This window comes from Amblyomma americanum, chromosome 3 (assembly GCF_052857255.1).
Source record: "Amblyomma americanum isolate KBUSLIRL-KWMA chromosome 3, ASM5285725v1, whole genome shotgun sequence".
In the NCBI taxonomy this organism is placed as follows: domain Eukaryota; kingdom Metazoa; phylum Arthropoda; class Arachnida; order Ixodida; family Ixodidae; genus Amblyomma; species Amblyomma americanum.
In genome coordinates this window covers 203,893,196-203,913,175 of record NC_135499.1, presented here as the reverse complement: position 1 = coordinate 203,913,175, position 19,980 = coordinate 203,893,196, and the positions used below count along the sequence as shown (strand labels likewise).

General features: G+C 46.0%; 1 protein-coding gene across 2 annotated transcripts in view; it reads left to right on the top strand.

Moving 5' to 3' along the window:
* The window catches only part of LOC144125914 (uncharacterized), a 43,209-nt gene that overhangs the window by 22,121 nt on the left and 1,108 nt on the right, over nucleotides 1-19,980 (top strand). For both annotated transcript variants that reach the window (XM_077659725.1, XM_077659724.1), the window contains 2 exons: nucleotides 14,960-15,096; nucleotides 17,454-17,586. In XM_077659725.1, coding sequence (XP_077515851.1) covers nucleotides 14,960-15,096; nucleotides 17,454-17,586 — 270 coding nt within the window. The remainder of the gene's footprint in view (nucleotides 1-14,959; nucleotides 15,097-17,453; nucleotides 17,587-19,980) is intronic.

Sequence of the window (19,980 nt, the reverse complement as noted above, 5' to 3'; positions counted from 1 at the left end):
CTCCAGCCTGTTCATCACCACTGTACCAGCGTAGGGCTTATGTAGATTCGACTCACTTTTTACCATGTCTATGAGATAGAATCTAAAAATTTAGGTGAAAGACATTCTATTTGCTCTGTCTGCCGGTAAAGAGGATCTAGTAGGAGGAGGAAAGGCATAGAGGTTAACCGGAAGAATAACCGGTTTGCTACACTGCACGGGGGGAAAGGGGTGAGGTGATAAAAAAAATAAAGGAGAAAGAGAGTAGCAGGAAATTAAAGTCACTATGCAAATAATGATAATAATAATAATAATAATAATAATAATAATAATAATAATAATAATAATAATAATAATAATAATAATAATAATAATAATAATAATAATAATAATAATAATAATAATAATAATTGGTTTTGGGGGGGAAGGAAATTGCGCAGTATCTGTCTCATATATCGTTGGACACCTGAACCGCGCCGTAAGGGAAGGGATAAAGGAGGGAGTGAAATAAGAAAGGAAGAGATATGTGCTGTAGTGGAGGGCACCGGAATAATTTCGACCACCTGGGGATCTTTAACGTGCACTGACATCGCACAGCACACGGGCGCCTTAGCGTTTTGCCTCCATAAAAACGCAGCCGCCGCGGTCGGGTTCGAACCCGGGAACTCCGGATCAGTAGTCGAGCGCCCTAACCACTGAGCCACCGCGGCGGGGCCACTATGCAAAGTCAGAAAACATTCGGTAAAGTCACAGCCTATCGTGCATGCCAGAAGTTCTCAAGGAGCGGATCAGTGCCTTTGAGGCCTTCACTGTCGTTGATCGCCGCGGCCAGTGATAATAATAATAATAATAATTGGTTTTTGGGGAAAGGAAATGGCGCAGTATCTGTCTCATATATCGTTGGACACCCGAACCGCGCCGTAAGGTAAGGGATAAAGGAGGGAGTGAAAGAAGAAAGGGAGAAGAGGTGCCGTAGTGGAGGGCTCCAGAATAATTTCGACCACCTGGGGATCATTAACGTGCACTGACATCGCACAGCACACGGGCGCCTTACCGTTTTTCCTCCATAAAAACGTAGCCGCCGCGGTCGGGTTCGAACCCGGCCAATGGCCGAGAATCTTCATTTCCATCTGTGGGCATGGATATAGAATAACATTAATTTCTTGCGGGTGGTTCATCACGTTAAGATGCGTGTTGTGCCGGGTACAAGCCCTCTATCCCCAGTCCCCATACCCTCGCTTCAGAGGTCGGTGAGATGCGTAGACGGCGCTATATGTGATAGCCGAATGCTTAAATTACGAGCGCACTGAGGTGGCAGATTACGGGACTGTTTACTAAGTGCGAAGCGAAGGCACTGAGCAAAGGAGTATGGTGTCTACGGGGCCGCGTCGCCTGCCGCCATGGCTTGCAGGCAGCCTGGTGCGAGTGACAGCGGTGCTTGCTTTGCTTAACCGGGCGTAAAGACGCCAATCTGTATCAATTGTGGAAGTGTGGAGCTGTGAGAATGAACGAACTTCTCTTTGCAGCTCCTGGAAAGTCGCGAAGGCTGAACTCCACGAACGAGTAGCAAGCAGCATGACGGGCATATGTGGGACATACAGCGACGTTCGCCGCAGCTTTAATCAGAACGTCAGCCTTATATTTATGCAGTTCGAACACTGATCGATACTCAGCGTGCATTCGCTCGTCTCGAAGATCAAAATAGAGCAACGAATAAACAAAGCCTTCGAGAGTGCTTAGCAGATCTTTTTTTATAACGATAACTAACGTCCCAAAGCGACCCAGGCTATGAGGGACGACGTAGTGAAGGGGTCTGGAAATTTCGACCACCTGGGGTTCTTTAACGTGCGCTGACATCGCACAGTACACGGTCCTCTAGAAGTTCGTCTGCGCCGAAATTAAACCGCCGCAGCCGGGATCGAACCCACATCTTTTAGGTCAGCAGCCGAGCGCCATAACCACTGAGCCACCGGGGCGGCTGCTTAGCAGATCTATAGCAGCTGAAATGTCTAATCCTGGTTTCTGAAGTGCTGTGTTCGTTTTGACAAAATGTTCGAAGTTTTCCGTCTAGAAAATTGTCACGACCGCAGTTTTGTCATTTCAAGAGAAATGCGCTTCATTCGAGTGTCATCATTTTCTTCCTGGTTCTTCGAGATAGCTGCAAGGCAGCACTAAACTGAGCTTAAAGTTTTCCGAATGCCCTTACGTGATTCAGCATGTCTTGATCCCCTTGTTTAAGAGACTTTTCAAAACCAGGTGTACACCAGTTGCATCAATGCTGTCAAAAATGTGCTTCCATCGCTTAAGCAAGGCAACAAAGAACACATCCAGTCTCTGAGTTACGCTAAAAAATTTGACTACCTCAAGGCAACTGTCAATGCTACACGCGCCAACTAAGTTCAGTGAATGACCCGCGCACGGGAGATAGACTGCAGATTCGTTCAGGTGCTTGTTTTACTTTTGCAGTACGCTGTATTTTCCAGACATATAATTAGCGTGGTCACGCTAGGTTCCTACAAATGTCGTAATGCCGTTGGTCATTAAAAGGGACATCACAGTATCGAAAGGGCACAAACCAGTTTGGGATTCAGTTGGAAGAAATTCATGAAAGAGTGCGTCCACTTTCTCATTTATATAGTATCGTAAAACAAGCTTTGGAGTTGAATCAATAATTAAAGGGAAGTATTTTGCCCGTTTCACTTCGTCAGTGAGACAATCCTTGACAGCCTTTGGCAAACCGTAAGCGGCATAAATTCATCACAAATGTTTTTTTACAGGTACGATGAGTGACCTTTGTCCTCGTTACCATAACATTTAATGCGCTCCTCCAGGAAGCAATCAAAATGGAAAATGGTTTCAAGCACTTCCGTATAACAGCCATTTCTCGGAGAACCAAGAACCTCCTTCCTGCCCCTAAACGCTAGGCTGCGCTGAACTAGAAGCTTAACTACTATTACTACGCGCTTCAGCACCTCTGTCCAGTAGGTGGTCTGAGTAACGAGATCCTTAACCAGCTCCTTGTCGAACCTTTTCTACTCCTCTTTCCCAATCAGAAAAGCCATGCGTGGTGAAAGCACTCGCGTTGCTCGGGATCGAAAATAGTTTGCACATTACTTATTGTTGCGTACTCCTTAGTGGGGATCAGGATTGCGTAGTTTTGCAGCTACACCTCTAGCTCCATAAATTACAGTGCCGTACGGCGTACTAAAGTCCCTTCATGACCTTTTCTTAGGGACTTTAGGGCGTACTGCCGCCACTAGGGCTTCGCTGTTTAGTACGATTATTCGTTTAGTATACCAATATTCGCAGCAGTCGCGAATATTCCTACAAAAATAATAATAATTGGCTTTTGGAGGGAAAGGAAATGGCGCAGTATCTGTCTCATATATCGTTGGACACCTGAACCGCGCCGTAAGGGAAGGGATAGAGGAGGGAGTGAAAGAAGAAAGAGAGAGGTGCCGTAGTGGAGGGCTCCGGAATAATTTCGACCACCTGGGGATCTTTAACGTGCACTGACATCGCACAGCACACGGGCGCCTTAGCGTTTTTCCTCCATAAAAACGCAGCCGCCGCGGTCGGGTTCGAACCCGGGAACTCTGGATCAGTAGTCGAGCGCCCTAACCACTGAGCCGCCGCGGCGGGATTCGATTCGCATTTGATTCGGTTCGGTTGTTAGAGACACTATTCGTAATCGAGCTACTTTTGAAAAGTAATATTCGCACATCCCTGGCTCCATATAAAAGCGAGTTACTCACATATTTTCGACTGTGGTTAAAAAAAATTGAGCTAATGCCTTGGTCAGGTATGCTGCGCATACTAATCTTCAGGTGCAGTTCGCACAGATAAAATCATTTTTTCGAGCTAAGTAGTAGTGGAGTGCCATAATTCCGTCCGCTTTATTAAACTCGCTCGAACATTACAGCTCTGACTATATCCATAACCTAGCAAGGGCGCCGGCCGCTCATTGTTGAAATTCGATTACGGCCAACAAGATCGCTAAAGAGCATAATAAGTAGCAGGATGAAATAATTTTGCAGGCTTCTGGCAACTCTTGTATATCCATGATAATTAGATTATAGTGTAATCACCCATTTCCCTTTACTTCTTGAGTCTAGCCATTTTTTGTGTCCTTTTTTCTTTATTAGACTTGACATTATCAGTTAAGCCGGCCGGTTCAACTCAGCCAGTTTTAATTGGTTCTACTTAGCTTGGAAGATGCGTTTCTTTTTTATTTTGAATCGCGGCTTTGCGACTAAAGAAGTTGAGAGCGCCGTGCAAAAATAGTCACACCTCTCCTATACTCTCGTTTAATCAGTGCAGCGTAGTTCATTGACCCAAAGTGGCGTGCGCGAAAAACAAGGCTGTCCAACCCGCGACACACGCGGCTTCCAAGGTCTTCTTCTTACTCCTGAAGGGCCACACGCAGAGAACTTCGCCTATTTACTCAAAATGTAAAATGTCTTCATTTATATTGGTAAACATCGCTTTTTCACAGCGCCGGTTTATGCATGTCTCCGCCTGAAGCGAAATATGTTCGTGTAGTGCGTACACATAAGCGTGAGGCTGAAAGCGAAGAAGCCACGATGAAAGCTGTTCTAATAATAATGTTATAATCAGCCGCATGCAAAGGAACTCATTCCGGCAGCATTCAGCGCCATCAGATTCGCACTTCAGAACACATTACACTTGAGCGCTATTGCTTATAACCCGATAGAGTTTATTTTCTTTGTATCTGCTAAAAGGTTGAAACCGTTAATGACTTCAACCTAATAAGGCTCTTACAGAAAGTTTATTCATTGTATCCTGCTGATTTGCAAGACAGTCTCCGAATCACCTTTGCACAGCTTGAATACGCCAACACGGTTCTATTTCCGGGACAAGTCTGGAGCCGCTCATTTTGAGAATGAAGAGCCAGAGAGGGAGAGGGGTTTGTTTATGAACAAATTCAGAAGGGCCAGGATCAGGTATAATCCTGTGTTCTGCTACCCTGCACTGGTGGATAGAGAGATAGGAAGAAAGAAGGTTACAGTGGCCGGCTATGCGAACTGAAGAGAGGAGCGAATGTAAACAAACACATCGACTTAGAAGCACGAGAAGTTACCCGTCTTAACGTTGGGAGCGCCTTACAGTCTTCCCGATGCTGCCCTATATATTCTATTAGCTCCGGCTGATTTGCAAGAACTGATGTGCTTTTGATGATGACATTTTCGAAAGTAACGTAGTTTATTCCGAAATTATAGAATGAAGAGAACGATAAACACTTTGTAGATACAAGACCCTCATGTATACATACACAAAAAACATAAGAATGAACTTTCTACCATGTTAGAAAGTGAGTACCGCTTATTGCGTCCAGTTCGCGAAGGTCATGCGGGGAGATTTTGTTTGACAATAGGTTCATATGTACTGGCGCATGTTGCCCTTTTTCTAAAATTTTATTACCGTTCCTGACGAGGTCGTGGGGTTTTGAAATAAAATTTTATGCTGAAAAAAGACGGGCGCCGAGGCAATTCGGGCTTCATACGACTCGGCATAACGGGACACATATATTGCACTAAAGTAGGAATCGCAGCTGAATGCTTGGCTTTCAGGGAAGGGATGTCGGTGGTCATCTTGAAGACGACGAGGGCTGAAGAACACCAGCTTGACTGCACAAACGAGCAGTCTTGGGTAGCGATATCTCTTCTAAATTACCCGGCCTCCATACGCAAGTTATTGCTGAGGTCGGCGACCGTCATTGGGGCGGGGGCGTACGCTACAGCGAGCTGTTCCGGTGCTACGCGCGGGGTATTTTACGACGCAGTCAGCACCGCGATCACCCTTCGCTTGCAGCGACAGAGGCCGGAAAATATAAAAAAATAAAGGAGGCAGGTCCTAACGCAGTGCCCAGTTCGACTGAAAAAAAAAAGCGCGGAGAGGAGGTGCACCTATAAGGCTGCCAAGTGCTCTATGCGCTCGTGTCAGTGGTACCCCCCCCCCCCCCCAACCTCCCCTCCTGGTTTGCATGAACGGCAGAACGGCATGCATGAGTTCGCCCGCGCACTTTTTTCGCCCTGTCAGTTTGTTCTCTATCGTAGAAAGGCGAACTTCTGATGCCTGGCGAGGGATTTATCGCGGACTGGGTTTTCGAGAATGCTTAACGCAGAAGCGTCGATTCAGCTGAAATTTGCGTTTCCTTTTGAGTGATGAAACTCCCTTTGATGGGTAAGGGGGTGGGCGTATCAGACCACGATGGACCAATCTTCTCAAAGCACACTAGCATGGAGGAAAAGTGAACATGTCAACGAGTCAGCGAGTCAGAAAAAGCAAACAAGTCGCTGATGATGGAAAGAATGGAGCAGTAAGCAGCTTGCCGGCGCAGGCTATTGTCGGGAATTTTGCAACATGACAGGCAAATGCGTGATATGGGCTCGACTTTGTTTTTTTGTTTTTTTCAGCTGAGGAGTAAGCATGTCGCCGGACTTATAGCTCTCGTTATTGAAGGGAAATGTGCACGTGGCAACTGTGTAGGTAAAATCAAGCGAGGATCCCATCTTTGAGCACTTGCTGGCTGAAATATATGGCTGTTATTGCGCAAATTACTAACTTTTGCTCACAGGCCATAACACTGCAGTGTTGCAATGCTGCCTGGCTTGTCAGTCGAAGAAGAAGCGGAGCGCTCTCAGCGATAACTTATATCCAACGCATCTTTAATAATCCGAGATGAATTCCGAAGGCAAACTAGTTCTGGTACGCACAGAAGTGATGCAATTCACATTGCTATTTGAAGTGGTCACGTATATACAAAGCCGAAGCGTATAACAGAGCTGAGAAAGCAGGAAGAAACTCTTACCGCTTTCGAGAGAAAGAAATATACTGTCAAGTAGGCCTCATGACAACAGGAAAGAGAAACTCATAACGCACATGAGACCGTAGCTGACATTGAGCACTACGGACATTGCGAACGCAGCTCGAGCAGAGTTTCGGGGTACGTCCTGAAGCCCCGCCGCGGCGGCTCAGTGGTTAGGGCGCTCGACTACTGATCCGGAGTTCCCGGGTTCGAACCCGACCGCGGCGGCTGCGTTTTTATGGAGGAAAAACGCCAAGGCGACCGTGTGCTGTGCGATGTCAGTGCACGTTAAAGATCCCCAGGTGGTCGAAATTATTCCGGAGCCCTCCACTACGGCCCCTCTTCCTTCCTTTCTGCTTTCACTCCCTCCTTTATTCCTTCCCTTACGGCGCGGTTAAGGTGTCCAACGATATATGAGACAGATACTGCGCCATTTCCTTTCCCCAAAAAACCAATTATTATTATTATTACGTCCTGAAATACCTTAAGGTAAAACTTAAGGTTCTTCTAAAGTCTAAAAGAATAAATATACCAAAGGAAAGGGAGCGCTCCTTATAAACAAATGCGACAAAGAAAGGAAAGAAGCTATTGAACGAATGACTTGAGGAGAAGAAGAAGAAGAATGAAGGTGAAGCTACATACTATGCAAGAGCCTGGGACCACGCTTTTATGTCGCGAGACGAGAACAGTTAGCGTGCTTCTATGTGGACATGTGTCATCAGCATTTGTGCCTTTCTGTGCGTGTTTACCAGAGCACGTTTATGTACTGTGTACCCAAGGGAAGGATGAAAAGGTGATTAAGAAGTAACAGGGAAAGTGGAAGGGAATGCCCGAAAGCAGCGGTAAACTCGACAAACGTGGTAAGAAGAGAGGTAATTAACAAGGGAAGGGGTAAGGAACGAAATATCCCTTGTTAGTGTTTAAACGTAGTGAAATAGAGCTGAAATCAACTCAAAATGGGGTGGCTTTAGAAGGAGTAGTAATTAAATATACTGCAGCAATGGAATGGTCAAAGCTACACTAAAGACACTCGGCTCAAATAATGCGCAAAGGTAGCAGCTACAAAAATTTTAAGGTGTGCAAAACCGCTTCACACTTTTTTAACAATTTTCATTTGTACGCTATACTTTTGCCCCTTTTACTCAGAAATAGCTGGTAACACAGCGCTGTACTCTGCAATGCGCAAAGGTATATTTATGTTACAGAAATGAAACCAGAATTCTAAACCTACAGCGAAAAGCACATTTGCTAGAATTTTTATTCGTTTTAAACGGATAAATCCACGCAATGGGAATGTAGAAAAAATTCTGGATAATGTAATTTTTGCTTTAAGCTTGTATTTCGAGTTCTACTTCTGTAACATAAATCTGCCTTTGTGCGCTGCTGATTTCAGCGCAGCGTTAATAGCCGTTTCTGAGAGAAACAAGCGAATATGTAAAAAAATAAATAAAATTGTTTGCTAATTTTAAATTTTTTGTAACTACGGCTCCTGCGCATTATTGCTTCCAAATTTCATGAATGTAGATTTGATTGTATCATTGTTAGAGAATATTTTATTATAAGTCCTTAATTCTCACCCCACTTCTCACTTCTAGCCCACTTCTCTTTTCTCACTTCAATAGCTCACTTCTAGCCTGTGACACTTTAGATAACATAGCGGAAGTTGGGTAATTGCGAACATTAATTAGCCTGTGACGCATGACACACAGTAAAAAAATAATTAAAAGCTAGCAGGTGGATTTTTTTTAATGGGACGGCTTTTTGCGACGTTCCAATCAATGCATTTTTTGCCAAAAACTTATAGTTGCTCCCTGGTGTCTGGACAGATGTTGCGGTCAACCTAATTCAAATCTTCGTAAAAACTCACAATAGCAGTGCCCAGCGTCGAGGTTAAGGCAGCATATCTCCGAAAAAAGTAACTTGTATGTTTTCTTCTTTTCTTTTGGAGCTGTTCTACAAAACATCCAGAGAGAATATGGTGTAAGACTAGATATTAAGTGACACTGTCCAATTAGAACGTGTTCAAGCGATCTCTATAGACTGATTAGGGTTGAAAAGAAATTACAGATATGTGAATTAAATGGCCGAATTGACAACACCAGCTTCGTTTTAATTTCCCTTAGGCCGTCTTAATTATAGTGGTTTGTTTCTTTTCCCAAGCAGTATTTTTATGTGTAACGAAAGAGTACTATTTCTATAGACTCCATTATTCTATACTGAGATTGATGAGGGTGAGGCCACAGGCTAGATGATGATATGACAAAGAATTGCAGCTCAACACAAAGAACAACACACAGTCAACTTGTCTCTGTGGGTCAGTTTTTCTTGGCTACGCTGCAATTCTTCGCCGTTATTCTGTACACATGCACCAGGAAGTTTTACAGCGAGACCCGTTTTGGGACACTTTTCGCGCACCCGCCGCGGTGGCTCAGTGCGCTCGGCTACTAACCCGGAGTTCCCGTGTTCGAACCCGACCGCAGCGGCCGCGTTTCGATGGAGGCGAACGTCACGCAAAAGGCGCCCGTGTGCTGTGCGATGTCAGTGCACGACAAAGATCCCAGATGGTCAAAATTATTCCGGAGCCCTTTACTACGGCACCCCTTTCTTCCTTTCTTGTTGGTCAGTGGTTAGAGCGCTCGGCTACTGATCCGGAGTTCCCGGGTTCGAACCCGACCGTGGCGGCTGCGTTTTTATGGAGGAAAAACGCTAAGACGCCCGTGTGCTGTGCGATGTCAGTGCACGTTAAAGATCCCCAGGTGGTCGAAATTATTCCGGAGCACTCCACTACGGCACCTCTTTCTTCTTTCATTCCCTCCTTTATCCCTTCCCTTACGGCGCGGTTCAGGTGTCCGCCGATATATGAGACAGATACTGCGCCATTTCCTTTCCCCCAAAAAACCAATTATTATTATTCTCTCAGTCCCTCCATTATCCCTTCCCTTGCGGCGCGGTTCAGGTGTCCAACGATATATGAGACAGATACTGCGCCATTTCCTTTCCTCAAAAAACAATTTTCAATTTTTCTTTCCGCGCCGGCTTCGCGTCGATATGTTCCGCGATCACGTGATCTTTCTTTACACGTGCCTCGCGCTACCCGAGTCGTCTTCGGGTGGCGCAGGCCCACCCGTTATGATGTGGTTCCCTTCCTCTTAAACGCATCCGGAGCCTCGCTTTGTCGCCGTTTGATGGGATGCGCGGCCGTCACAGCATCAGAACGTCTGGCAGCATTTGGTCGGGTTGAACGCGGGAAGCATGCGCATAGAGAAACTGCCCGAAAACATCCACATGCATGTGTCCGCACATTTCATAGACAGAAGTAGGCAATGCTTATGCTAGCTGCGGCTGAATTTTGCGATTTACACAACGAACGCAATTTTGGAAAATTTTTAAAAACAAATTTCTATATCTGAGGGCCTGAAGGTAGCAGTAGTAAGTGGTTTTATTTAAATAATAATGAAAAGGAAGGAAAAGATTTTTGCAGCGCCGGCATCTGCCATCGATACTGAAGCACCTGAGCTGGGGCAGCGGAAATAAAAGATAGCAGACAGAATGGAGAAATGAAATGAAAGAGGGTAGGGACAGGAAGAGAGGATAGGGGGAGAAGTAGTATGTACACAAGCTATTTACACAATAAAAATATGTACAGGTTGCGCGCGTGATTACTTCATGATGGAGCTGCAGCTTTCGTGCATCATTAGTCGTTGCCACTTACAGAGCAACGCATAGCGCAGTTTCGTACTCGGTGCCTCGGACCCGAGGGGTTGTGTGCATAATCTCATTGACGCCATAATCGGCTTCAACTTTGCCGCACAATATATCGCTCGTCATGTGCTTCTGTTTTTGCCATAGGCTGCATTTTATTGCAGATGATGCCTGTTCAGGGCAGTGGTGATCCGTCAAAGAATTTTCTCTTATTTGGGGAGTAGAGGCAGGGAGAGAAAAGGACGAAGAGGCAAGGCTGGGATGTTAACCAGAACGGTGTTCTGGTTGGTTACCCAGAACTAGGAATAGGAATGACGGGATTAATTTTATGTCTTAAACTAAGCCTAAAAGGAATGGTAAATCGCGAGCAGATTTCAGGGAATTTTGAAGAATTAGTAGGGAAATGAGGGGAATTTTCACGACTGAAGACATTCTTGGTTAGAGTTAAATTTGACGGCCTGGGCAAGGCGCAAATCCGGCTCCAAATACAGAAAAAAAAGTGCAGAGAATGGCGTGTCATTGCGGGAAGCATTTTTATTTTTTGTCGTTTCCAAATGCGACAGGTGCTACTACTGTCACTTGACACAGGTTTCATGCTCCCGCTCTTCTAAAGAAAGCCCAGAAAAAGATTTCATAATGTGGCCGTTACGGCGATCAGCACTGAGCCCCACTATGTCGTTTTCTTTTCGGTAGCGCGTTCGCACTATTGTTGCGTTAGATTAATTGCTGATTTTAATGAACAGCAGCGTCGAATGTGCGGACGGTTATGCTGTCTGCTGGAATTTACAGAACTAAAAGAAGGTGGCTTCATTTTCAATATTCCATCGCGCTCTTCTTCATATCGCGTTTTTACGCTAATATTCACGCTGGGCGCAATTACATTCCGGAGCGAACTTTATTTTTTCATGTTCCCGAAGTTAGTGCGCGGACCACAGATGGACTAATAAATGCAGTAGTTGTTTTCAGCTGACTCTAGCCCGGAGTTGTAAATGTCAAGTAAAAAGTGCTAGTTCATTTTTGTTTCATAACTGCAGCGAAGAAACACGTTCACATCTATGAGAAGAAACACACAACACACTTATGAACGCTGGTTCTTCTCTACGCGTTTCTTCGCTGCAGTTATGAAACAAGAACGCTACCAACGAGCCTATAAGCTCGCTTTGCTAATTGTTTCCTTTGCTTTTATTAAGAAATGCCTTCTGATGAAATAAAATGGATTCTAGTGACTTTTTATGTTTTGTCGCGTAGTCTTCGGTGGGGATGGCGGCCAACATTTCTCACTAGTCGCACCTGCTTCAAACATATGCAGTGGTGTGAGGGAAAGAAAGAAGGAAACAAACAAACAAACAAGCAAAGAAACAAAAACAAACAAACAAACATGGAAATGAGAAATTAATGAGAAAGGTATTTGAAGTGACCCAGAAAAAATATAAGGTATTTTCCAAAACAGTGCAAGAAAAAAAAAACTGCCTAAGATGGGGATTTTTTCGGCCTAAGTAAGAGAACTTTCGATTGCGGCATGAAATTCTACAAGGACATGGCTACAGTAGTGTGACAAGAGAATCCAAAGCATCGCGAACAAAATGAGGGAAAAGTAATCAATGACGGAAGGCATGCACGGTATTTATTACGGTGAGATAGAACTGGAATAATTAGTTTAAAAGCGGGCTGCTGCCGTGGGTGGACGGTGTACGGATATTTGCAATAATAATTGGTTTTTGGGGAAAGGAAAATGGCGCAGTATCTGTCTCACATATCGTTGAACACCTGAACCACGCCGTAAGGGAAGGGATAAAGGAGGGAGTGAAAGACGAAAGGAAGACAGAGGTGCCGTAGTGGAGGGCTCTGGAATAATTTCGACCACCTGGGGATCTTTAACGTGCACTGAAATCGCATAGCACAGGGGCGCCTTAGCGTTTTGCCTCCATAAAAACGCAGCCGCCGCTGTCGGGTTCGAACCCGGAAACTCCGGATCAGTAGCCGAGCGCCCTTAACTACTGAGCCACCGCGGCGGGTACGGCTATTTGTATGCTAACGAAAACATATGCCATTGCTTTATGATTAGAGCCGGCATTACTGTACTTACTTGCCGGGCTTGAACTTCCGATTGTAGCATTGTTATTGTTGTTTTTACCAAATTATTAATTCTCTATCTCTCTTCCTTCTCTTTGGCATTCAGAAATGCTTGCCAGTGCAGAATTGTTGATGTTTCGCGCACCACGCACCACGGCAGGAAAAACGTGTGCTCTGCACTGTTCAGCGGGTGGCGCAGTGCACTAGAGTTGTGCGCTGACGACGGCGAAGCCTGGGAGGAGATAAAATGTGGACTTGGCTGTCAGCTTAATTCAGAGTTGACAGAGGCTGCGCACGGCGTGTTATTCTTAGCCGCCGCTCTCGGTCCGCGCTAACTCTTTGTTGTGCCTAGTGCCACGCGCGCCTTATGCTTTGTTCTCTATTTTCTCGACAGCTCCAACGCCTTTATCGCGTTTCTCTTTCAGCGCCCGCCGCGCTGGCAGTTAAGGATTGTTCATCCAGCACTCTGCCGAAAGCACTGTCTCGCATCCCGGCGAGATACGCTCATTGAACTGGGAGTTGTGAAGTAGCTCATGAATAGCAGCAAGGCATTAGTCGAAGTGCTCGCCTATGCGAGCGCTTATGAGTTTTCGCCACCATTTGCGGTCTCTCTTGTGCAGTTGCCACGTTCATCCATGCATGGTGTGTTTTGCGAGCTTTTGTGCCTTCGCCCGACACGTGCTGTTGCCAATACGTGACATTTTTGTGTATTCCTTGCTGAATGATATACGATTCTTGCGTCTGGAATCTTTGTCTGCTCATACATTGCAGCCGCTAACGACGCTATCGTTGCCATTCTGCGTGATACACGTCGACTATATTTATAGGGTACGAAGAAAAACACTGCGCGCTTCAAAAACGGCGTATTGCTGACGCGTTGCGTGTCTGTAGACCGCAGAAACCGCTTTGGTTACTGATAAATGAGCGCGCAGCCAGCCAACTAATATAGGGCTGGTACGAGTGGTAACAGCCAGCCTGGGGGAGCACCTCCAGGAGCACCTTCTAGTCAGTCTTGCTACCACAACGTTCCAGTGGTCGCCGAACTGGGTCTTGTGCGATTTGAACGGCACGGTGAGAGCTTTCTGTAAGCCTATGAGTTTTTATGAAAACGTCGACGGAAATTTTCGGTGCACCCGCCGCTGTGGCTCAGTGGTTAGGGCGCTCGACTACTGATCCGGAGTTCCCGGGTTCGAACGCGACCGCGGCGGCTGCGTTTTTATGGAGGAAAAACGCTAAGGCGCCCGTGTGCTGTGCGATGTCAGTGCACTTTAAAGATCCCCAGGTGGCCGAAATTATTCGGGAGCCCTCCACTACGGCACCTATTCCTTTCTTTTTTCAGTCCCTCCTTCATCCCTTCCCTTACGGCCCGGTTCAGGTGTCCAACGATATATGAGACAGATACTGCGCCATTTCCTTTCCCCCCAAAAAACCAATTATTATTATTAAATTTTCGGCGCTCTGGATTGCGTCTGGGGGCGCAACGGTTGCCACAAAGATCGAGGCGCTCGTGTAGCTTGAGCGTGGGGCACTGAATGTTGGGCGCCTTCCCCAATTCTGACAGTGCTAATACGGACGGGCATAGCGAAACGCAGCTGTGATTCCGTGCCCGTTTGCTGATGTTGTTCTTACCGGTAGCAGGTTCAATGACAGTTGCGTATAGACGAAGTCGCGTCCTTGCGATTTTGTGCCGCTAGCCGAAGCGACGTGAAAAGAATGTGGCAACTCAAGAACGCAGCGGTATATTGCCCTCAAAAACGGCTCTCCAGCCAGTGGAGCCGACCGATTGTCATGGCGTTGCAGTTAATCTTATTCCACGGAGGCGCCTGATAGTCGCCTGCGATATAACGCTAGGGGATTAACCGCAACGTTATGAGAACCGGTCACCGCCACTTGCTGAAGGGCCTCCTGGCCGGGGCGTTCGTCGTCTGCGTTCTTGAGTTGTATCCGACTGTGGGTAGTTGGAAGCTTTCTTTCCAAAAGGCCTTTAAAGTTGTACTTCGAAATGATTTCAATCCCGATTCACTTTTCTGATCACCCACCATAGGCCGCTTACGACCGTGTCGTCAGATCAGTAGCTGCCAAGCAATCCCCATCGCCAGCTCCGTTATTAAGAACGGTGCTCACCGCTGGCAAAAACAGCAACAAGGAATTGGATCTGGAACAAGTCGTTACGAAATGCGTTTGCACACTCACTATACGTCACTGTCTGCAAGAGCGTCCCTATAAGCATGATAGCCAAGCCAATTCTTGTTCGTCTTTTCACGGTAATTTTTTCTTCCTCAATGGCCAGAGGCGAATGCTTATTCAGCCGCAAAAACACAGGCCCTGTAGTGTTGTCTGCGCGCCGATGGATTGTCTCCGCTGATGCAATCGCAGGGAGCTGGAGATCCTGTTCAGCGCCATCGAGTCCCGAATCGGGCGCTGCTCGGACTCGGAGAGGAACCGGCTGGGCCTGCTCGTCGAGAGCGGCCGCATGACGGCCGAGCTCAAGTGCAGAGATGCGCTCGACAATGGTGAGGACTACGGGCACGCTTAAATCGACTCGGCAGTGCACAGCGCGCTGCAAGACGACGTGGCTGCGGTCGACAGCGCCCCTCAATCATCCCCGCTTTTCGGGATGGTAATGAAGTGCAGAGCGAGTAACTGAAGGCAAGGGTTAGCACTCGGTTCAACGGATACGTCAGCGCTAACCGTGGCCCTTTAAGGCGGCGACACTAGGTCGCCTTGCGCTTGTGTTAATATTCTAACATTGCGGCTTAGTTATTGGAATAAGTGAAGGCCTTAAGGGAGAAAGGGGGTTTGAAAGACAGCGACAAATACTGAGAAGCAAAAAAACTGTTTTGTGCAGTAGTGCATTTATGAAGCGAAACAGGCGAGTGCTCCCGTTTCGGGAGGGCCGGGCCCGTGGCTGTTTCTCGAATTAGACGCCTGTCCCTCTGGACACTGGTTAGCAGCTCGTTCACTCACACGGGTACGCGGCATTATGAGACTTGCCGTTATCCTCGTGCCGCCATCATGCCGTGGCTCTAAACTCCAAGACTGCTGCGTCAGAAGGCGACGAAATGCGACTTCACTTATGTATAACTACAGCAAAGAAGATAGATAAAGAGGAGGAGGGAAAGGCAGGGATGTTAACCAGAAAGGGGTTCCGGTTGGCTACCCTGCACTGGGGAAGAGGAATTAGGGGACTAAAAGGAGGAAGAGAAGGGGAAAAATGAATTACTGTGTATATAGTATAACGTTTGGTTGCCTATCCTGCTGGCTTTCGAGTACTGCACAATCAGCCACAAATGAAACGTTGACGATAAAATTTAAACACGAACAGAAAAATGAGATTTTAGCCGGGAAAGTTCCAAACTAGCGCAGGTTAATTTCGTTTCGAAGGCGCGAAGAGTGTCCTATCCAAGTGTTGATCGACCTGGCTTGTATTTACTCTCCGGGAGCTAACGTGTTTGTGTTTTTGCGTTCGCATTTCAGTTTCCTTGTCCGCGCTTCATTTGTTGCAGATAATAAACCAAGAGGAGCCATTTGTAATTTGTCATTAGCTCTCTTCTAATCCGCGCCGGCAGCTTAATTCCTTGTTTCCCTTTTTATTTTCCTGCCCCATTGCCAACGGTCGCCAACTGAATGGCGCCTGATTCTTCCGCTGGCAAAATGTAAAGACTTCGAGGTTAAATAGTGCCGTTTACCAGTTATAGAGAGGGATGGACGCTTATGCGGATATGGGCGGCTCAGAGGTGTTGCAAGCTTGCTATCCTAGCCGTTATTTGTTGTGAGGCGTCGGCGCCTCTATTGCTGGACGCTCCATCAAAGGCCTTCGAAAGAAAAGTGCGGCAGCTATTTCCGGCTGGAAGCGAAGCTCCCTCAAAACTATGAAGAGAGGCCACGGAATTAGTAGAAAAGAGCTCAGGCTTAGAAAGCGAACATCACAGCCGTAAACCATCGCAGCTCCAATATGGCCGAGCCCTGTGTTAAAAGGGCTGTGAAGTGCAGCGCTATACTGCTTTCTGAAAATAGTGCAAAATTTGGAGTGAGAACGATTTACCGTCCAAGAATAAGCTACCAAACAGAGTGGTCCCACAAACGCTTAAAAAAATGTGGAAGTGTCATGAAAACATGAGATTCCAATTTATGTGTGCGTCTGTGGCCACGCTGTGACAATAAATTTAGCTCACTGCAGAAGCTGCGCTGAGTGATGGCTTAGCTATTGGGACAAATATGGACTGCGAACCTGGTTATGATGAAAGGAGGGGGGGGGGGGGGACGAGAGGGCAAAATGGTAGAGATCTTAAGACGACAGCTTCATAAACAGCGCGGCTGGGTGCCCGACGGTGCTTAACGAAATAAAGATAGAACGGCGGATAGCGAAAAAACTGTCCTTAGGCCGTATTACACAGATCAAGCCTGTAACAACAGATTCTGCGGGAGCCATCGCTTGCTCGAGGGTATAGAGAGAAGCGGGAGCACAGAAGAAATGAAGACAGCAGATCGATCGATTGATCGATCGATCGCTCGCTCGCTCGCTCGCTCGATCGATCGATCTCAATCAATCAATCAATCAATCAATCAATCAATCAATCAATCAATCAATCAATCAATCAATCAATCAATCAATCAATCAATCAATCAATCAATCAATCAATCAATCAATCAATCGGTTGGTGCACCCAATAATTAACTAAATAATCGGCCAATCAATCAAAGTGCAATAACATGAACGAATGAGCCTGGGGATCATAATTCCGAGTGTCATACGCCCAGATTCATTCGGTTGGCAGGAATTGTTGCATCTTCCTGCTGACCGATGTCTTCCTGAATTTGCTGATTTTTATGCATGACGCAAGCCTTTGTGTTTTATGCCGGCGTGCAGAAGCCCGGACGTACATCAACTGCCTGCGAAACTACAACCACAGTGGAGACCAGTGCTCCGAGAGGCTGCGCGCTCTGAAAGACCAGTACAAGGAGTACTCCGAGGGACTCACCAACACCAACGACGTTTGCTGGTGCGTGCACACGTTTGGGCGCGTTACAAGCTTCGCCATCTTACTCGGCGTCGAGCCACGTGGTAAAACACAATGCACTGCCTGAAACGAGGCTTCAGTAGGAGGCTAGGCCTTAAGGACCACCTCTTCAGGCTGTCACCTTTCGTTCTGAATCAACGCAAACTGAAGGCTCGGATATTCTAGGTGGATTCGAGGCACGAATACTATGAACCCTGCTCTTTATTTCTAGGCACAGACTGGTGATATCTGTTAAGCTGAAACTTGACTTGCTCCGTCGCAAAACTCCAAGTAGTTAGAGACAGACGCTGGACAGATATGACGACCTGACCATGCGCAGCTTCGAAATAATGGCAGGACACAGCACACAAGCAAACATGGCACTACGGCCAGGTTGTTGGATGTCTATGGGGGACCGCATAAGACCAGTGCGTGAAATCTGAGAGACTCGCTTAACTGGGTTACTATTTCCGCCCTATCTTGAGGGAATTTATAGAGAGCAGCTCAATTTTTACCATATGACCATTATGAGGGTAACAATTGACCCTCATATGGACCGAAAAATGTGTCCAAGTGTCAAACACTCGCTTCAGGCTCGTCAGTGTAACGCGCAATACTTAACGTTCGGAGCACCTCACAGTGTTAGCTTTCGTAATAGAAGTGCAAAGTTGGGGGGAATGCAGAAAAGACAGTGTACAGAAATATACGCAGAGTTTTGCAATGCTTGTAGGACCCTGAAAAGCACATCATATAGGCAAATTCGCGTGACCAACAACCAATTGATTTGAAACATCCGCAAAATTAGCAATATCGAAGCTGAGCACAAAACTGTTCGACTAACGATCTATCTACATGCCAAGCAATGGTGCATTTCGAAGGTCCCACTGTGCCGTTACTTCTGATTGACTTCGAAAGTTTTGAAATTTTTTTGGTCCAAATTGAATCTAGAAATGCCGGAAAGTGCTTGCCAGGTCAGTTTATAAGAATCTAAACTCGGAATCACGGAAAGTTCTTGTAAGCTCAGTTTATCAGATTCTGAACTGCCAAAAGAGCTACAACTGGTAGCGCTCACCAATACCTTCAAGGCTGAACTGCCAATTTAGTTTCGTGCTGACGTCTAAAACTTACGAAGCTTCTAAGCCTGTGTAAAGCCTATGCGGTCTCAAACTTCACACCATCGCGCCGTTGCAATAGCAGTCCTCTAAGCCCCGCTGTGCTGTCAGTTACAGATACTTACTTCTTTCTCGGTCCATTTGTTTAGTGATTATGCGGATTGGTCAAAAGTTCATAAGTTTCGCCTCTTGAATAACTAGCGCTTAGCTGGCCTATAAGGGCCAGCCATTAAGCTCTTGCATATCTAATGAAGACGAAGGCGCGGTAAGTTCCGCATTCCGCCGATTATTTCCATTAAAACGATAAATATAGCAGGCTTTTCAGGGAAGGTGGTCACTCGTGTTGAAAACAGGGTTTTTGAGGTAGCGAGAAGCAATTTGCGGCATAGCAATATCAGTGTTGGCGGACGTAAAAAAAAAAAAAACAGGCGAATCATCTTTAATTGTTATGTGATTAACTAAATTCTAATAATTAACTTTTTAACTATTACCAATAGGCACCTGATTGGAATTGGAGATTTGTAGCCGGCCGTTAATAATAGCCATATCAGTTTTTAGAACTTCGAAAACGCAATTACTCTCGCCGCTGTGGCACGACAAAATTTGGTTCATGGTACCACTAAAGCTAACAATAATTCATTTTTGCCAACTGTTATATCCGAGTGGAATGGACTCCCTGACGATATTGTCAATGAAACCAACTCAGTAAAATTTAAACACTTATTGACAGCTTATTTCTCTCCTCAATTCCTGTAGAATGCCTTTTATTTACCTATTTATTGTCTTAATAATTTAGATGCGTTTACTGTGTTTATTTGTGCTTGCCATTTATGTTTGTGTTCTATCTTTGTGACCCGTTATTACCATTTGCCCCCCCCCCCCCCCCCCCCCCTATGTAATGCCCCATTGGGGCCTTTAAGGGAAAATAAATGATGATGATGATGATGATGATGATGATGATGATGATGATGGTTAGATTTCCAAAAGTATGCAGGCAAAGCAACCCCTCCAGTGGTCGTAACTAGTCGAAATGGCCAAATTTTGTCGTGCCACTGCGGCGAGAGTAAAGGCGTTTCCGAAATTATAAAAACTGATATGGCTATTACTAACGGCCGGTTGCAAATCTCTAATCGCAATCAGTTGCCTATTGGCAATAGTTAAAAAGTTAACTATTAGAATTTAGTTAATCACTCAGTTAAGATGATTCGCCTGTTTTTCGACGTCCGCAAACACTCATATTACTATGCCGCAATTTGCTTCTCGTTACCTCATAAACTTTCTTTTT